Raw genomic sequence first — 5069 nt, forward strand, 5'->3', positions numbered from 1 at the left:
TGCCAAGAAAAGACCAAAACAAACAATGTTTTAGCCTTTCTCAGTACTTTCCAACTTTACTTCTCTGTCTGTGACTCTCAGCAGTGAACCCACTGGTTCCTAATGAACCTGCAATTCTTACTTTAACAGGAGAAAATTACATTTATTAGGGACCAACACTCACTTCTGCTTGGATCATATAAAAACATGGACCACCCTCTCACAGTCTGGAAACAGACACTGAGAGTGGACCAAGCTCACCGCTAACCTCAGCACAGGAGACCTGAAGAAACACTGATGACTGAAAAATAACAACCTCTGTCTTAACTCATAATATGATGAAACTAGGTCTCAAAAATTGCAGTGTTGCAGCAGTAATTCACATAAATCACACATGTTTTACAAAAGTACGCAACAAGGTGAGTGTATAAATACACAAATTGAATACATCATGTCAACAGACTTGTTACTAGATCAGTCTGTTGTTAAGCTTCACAACAAAGTATCTGGTGCCCTCCAACAGTCTACTCATATGCGTTTTCTGCTACTTTACTTATCCTTGGTTTAAATTTTCATTAAAGAAATATTCATTACAAGAGACATTTTAAAAGAAGTATTCACCTTTACTGTTTTTGTTGCTAGTTAGCACGTGTCTAAAACAACCTGAAACTAAATTTAACAAGCCAATCAACAACCTAGCTAAATAAAAGCCACTGAGAAATTGTGAAATTCCTTGACAGATTATTAAACTATTAAAAAAAGTAGTCACCCTAGCTTCTGGACAATGATGGAGCTCTATGTCACAGAAGGATAACACTCAATGCTTGTTACTAGAATACAATCATGGTTTTGGTCTTGTTGCCCCTCTGCCTTTACCTGCCGCGGTGCAGTGTTTTCTGCAGGTGTGGGATCTGAATATGATGTGTTGTGGTTTAAATTTGTTTCATCCATTTTACATTGTGATGGACTGTCATTCATCATTAAAAGGTAACTCCTGTTATCCTTTAAAGTCGTGTATAAAAGTTACCTGGTCTGTCTAGAAACTTGCATTGTCCCATGTCAGCAATATCAAGCCTCTTGAGCAACAGCACCAAGTGGCTGAGGTTCTCCTCTACAACTCCTGGACAATGAGCCTCCTCCATCATTCCTTCATACAGTGACTGGGGGTACAGACGGAGACACAGCCCTACAATACAACAACGAAAGAACAAGCGGTAAACAGCCATAATACAGTAAAATATTGTAGTTGCACAATTTAATTTTTAGTCTATCTTTTATCACCAGTTGGTATTTTGTTTCGCAAATATTAATTATTAAAGTAGGCAATTAGTTATTGGTGACATTCAATGCTGTCTGACACAGGGTCTTTTGTACTCCCACCACTAGAAGTTGCAGGGGCTTTAAGTGAGATTTAAAGTCCAGGAAATGTCTGTATTGTAGTATATCAGTTGGTACTTGAACAGTAGCTTATGACCTTTGACGTACCTGGAAGGTGGCTGTTTACCCGCTGAGTTCTCATGTCGGCCTGGTGTTTGCTGATTGACCTCAGAACTTGTGAGTTCGCTCTTATTTGTGGATTGTAAACCTGTGACGAAATATAAAGTAAAAAGGTTTGAAATAGGAAAATCAGTTTTTTAAAATGATAGCCTGAACAAACAACTTTTTGTAATTGGAAAAAATGGCTAATAATGATGGCTTGTTCCAACAAGTAAGTATAATAGAAATGTCATTTCTTTTATTTAGTTGGCACAGCTCACCTTAGACTTAGAAATAGCAGTAATAACAACCATAAAAACTAAAGAGACAGACATAAACAAGATGATTTGTGTTATGCCATGGTTCAATTATAGATGATAATTTTGTGTGTACTACAAAGTTACTTACAGTTTTGAGTTGAAGGCCTGTGTCTATGACATAGCGAATGGCTGGCAGGGAGAAGGATGCTTCGGCGAGCGTATTGGTGACGATGACTTTCCTCTTGATGCTCAGACCTCCAACTCCCAGCACTGAGCCCTCCATGCCACCAGAGCTGGTGTTTTCGCTCAGCGCAGAAGCTTCGGGATCAGATTCATAGACCCTCTGAGTCTGCCCACCCAGTCCAGCATGGAGAGGGAGCATTCTGAGAGGTCCAAGCTGAGGACTCAGAGCTACACACTCCTTCTCCAGCAGGGCCACACACTCTTCTATTTCCTACACAAGACAAACAAGACAAAACACGCAACCTTAGTTTTAATCCACTCTTTCAAACATCTATGCTCAAACTCTCAACATTCACTGTGAAAGTTTACTGCAGCTGACACTTGTAAACCCTGAGAGGTGTTGTGTGTTTTCATTTGTCACCGCTGTGCATGGGAGTGTGTTTGTGTGTGTGCTTTACAGAGGATTAGCGTGTACAGCTCAGCATCAGAAGAAAAGACTTGGACTGACAGACGTAGCCTCAGCTAATGGAGACACACATGCTATTCTTAAAATGAAACCAGAAGTGACGGTGAGTGTGGAGGTTTGGTGATGTTGACATAAAGGGAGTTACATGGGAATTAGACTTTGATATACTGAAGGTAAATATGTACAGATACCTTTGTACATGGATTGAAAACACATGACAAGAGTATTTTGTCTACATGTTCTATATAGTTTGCTTTGAGTGAAAAAGTGCATGCGTGAATGTGTGTGTGTGTGTGTGTGTGTGTGTGTGTGTGTGTGTGAACCAGGACATCAGACACCTGCAATGCACCAGAGGCCTCTCAGGTTGAGGTGTCCTCAATTCACTTCTCTACAAGACAAAGGTGGTGAAACTGAGTATTCACTCTGTGTTAAAGGAAAATGATTATGTTTCCTCTGAGAAACAGTGAGACCTCTTGTAATTAATAGGTTTTAGATTTTCATTGTTGTTTAGTTTTACTTTTTTCAGTAAATCAGTCCCACACTGTGCACATTCACACATGTGACACAGCAGCAGGCCATCTTCACTCTCTCAAACAACCTTAAGCCGTTACCACACCAAAATCAGTTTTTGGTCCAACACTGTTTCTAGAGGCGGCTCAGGCCTTTAGGCTTTTATTTTGTTTACAAACTACAGACAGAGATCAATGAGTTTAAGAGGTCCAGGTGAGCATTTTTCTAGTGAAGAAATTTATAAAGAGATGCTCAGAACAAGTTCAGAAGGTAAAGTTTTTTCATTAACTGTTTAAAGATGTTAATTTAACGCTCAGTTTAAGACCACATCTCCCCAGGATTCGTAATAATGACAACGTTCCTTCCCTAGTGTGAACATAGCAGCCTATTGTCATTTAGGCCTGCCCAAAAACAACAAAAAGATCTACCAAGGGGGAACAATGACTAAAACAGTAATCAGTAAGTTGGGCCCATAGCCTGCTAACTTGCATTCTAACCTACATTTCTTATTTTACATTGATATGTAGACCTGTGGGCTACACAGTGACTCGGTAGTTAGCACCGTCGTCTTGTAGCTGGAAGATTCCCAGTTCCCGTCANGCATTTGCTTTTATTTAAAATTGAAAACTAACTCATTAAATTTACAATATAAATACACACAATAGGAACTCAAAGCAACAAAAGTCAGGCCTTCATTACTGTTATTCATTACAGAGATTTGAATTTTCACTTACGTTTTGATGACACACTCCCTCCTCCTCAGTATGCATATCAGTGTTGCACGCATTTCTGATGTTCTATTATCTTCAGAGGCAATTTCTACAGCAGCTCATTGCCGGAGGGGTTGTGGTGCTTTGACCTTCTCTTTAGTATACCCCAAAAACTAAAAGATACCCCTGCAGTTTTGACAGATTTTTCAAATCACAGGTTTACTAACTTCTTTCAGTGATGACAGGTTTTCTAACTTGTGTTTTAGTGATCACAGATATACTCACTTTTGTTGCATTGAGTTTGTACTTTGGAGCCTGTATTTTCAATATAGTCTTTCTACACTATTTGTTTTTTTATTGTTCAAAAGGGCAAACATTTTACTTGGTAAGTTAGAAATAATGCAACCATTAAGAGGTGATACAATTTAAAACATGTGACAATTATATATCAGAGGAATGTCCTCACCTCTGTTGTGTCCTGTATCATATCATACTGTATTCGCATTATGACAGAATTATCCTTAAAATGATCAAACTAATGTTCAACGCAATAAGCTGAGCTCTGCTGCTCTACACTACATGAGACTAAAGTATGGTAAACAAAAACAAGAATCATGTTTTTTTTTTTTAAGACAACCACACAAAAGGCATCAACAGAAAAGGCAACAGATTAAAATTCAATCACACAGCTTTATAAAACCAGGGTGCTTACTTTGAGGAAGAAGCCTGAGATGAGTGCACGCTTGATATTTGTGCAATTGTCTTGGCATCCAAAAGCAGGGGGAGAAACTGGAAGCTCTATCCGCTGCATCACCTCCAGCAGCTCCGCCCGGATCACCACAGCTAATCGCAAGGCGGCGTGACTGAGGAAGTTTGTCGTGCACCATGCCTCATCCTGATTATCTGTGATGATCACACAGAGATCGTTCAATAATTCATTCAAGTATCATTACATGTTAATGAGACATTGAGTCGTTACTACTTGTGATTACTGCAGTCTGATCAAAAAACTGTAACTCTTTCTGTTTTGTCAATACTAATATTACAAGAAGAGGATCTGATATTAGCTGTCCGGTGAGAATTTACCAAAGCCCAAACTTCCTCTGTCTGACACACACCTGTATTGTTTAATTGTTCTGTATTTTTTACTCCTTTTATACATATTGACAGACTCTTGTTCAGCAGCAGTATCAGCAGAAGTTCCTCCACAGGATCAGCATAAAGTCTTCTCATTATCTTACCCTGAACTCAATGTGATTGTAAATATTCCACCATTATTGGAAAGAAAGTGTGAATGAAAACTGAACGGTACGTACGCTCCATGAAGGCATTATAAATATTAATGAGAGTCATGTGGTCTCCCTCTGTGTGCATCAGAGGTCGCCAGTGTGCGACAGCAACCTCCTCTCTGCTGGGTTCTGCAGTCATGAAGCAGGACGGAGCTGACACAGGACAAAGATCAGATTAACTGCTCGTTTGAAAAAA

At 39.3% G+C, this 5069-nt stretch overlaps 1 protein-coding gene across 1 annotated transcript in view; it reads right to left on the bottom strand.

Moving 5' to 3' along the window:
• The window catches only part of dqx1 (DEAQ box RNA-dependent ATPase 1), a 33229-nt gene that overhangs the window by 14497 nt on the left and 13663 nt on the right, over window positions 1–5069 (bottom strand). Inside the window, exons 4-6 of the mRNA XM_008303535.1 lie at window positions 1864–2169; window positions 1465–1564; window positions 1007–1165 (exon numbers count right to left, since the gene is read on the bottom strand). Coding sequence (XP_008301757.1) covers window positions 1007–1165; window positions 1465–1564; window positions 1864–2169 — 565 coding nt within the window. The remainder of the gene's footprint in view (window positions 1–1006; window positions 1166–1464; window positions 1565–1863; window positions 2170–5069) is intronic.

This window comes from Stegastes partitus, unplaced genomic scaffold, assembly GCF_000690725.1.
Source record: "Stegastes partitus isolate 25-593 unplaced genomic scaffold, Stegastes_partitus-1.0.2 Scaffold2028, whole genome shotgun sequence".
Taxonomy (NCBI): domain Eukaryota; kingdom Metazoa; phylum Chordata; class Actinopteri; family Pomacentridae; genus Stegastes; species Stegastes partitus.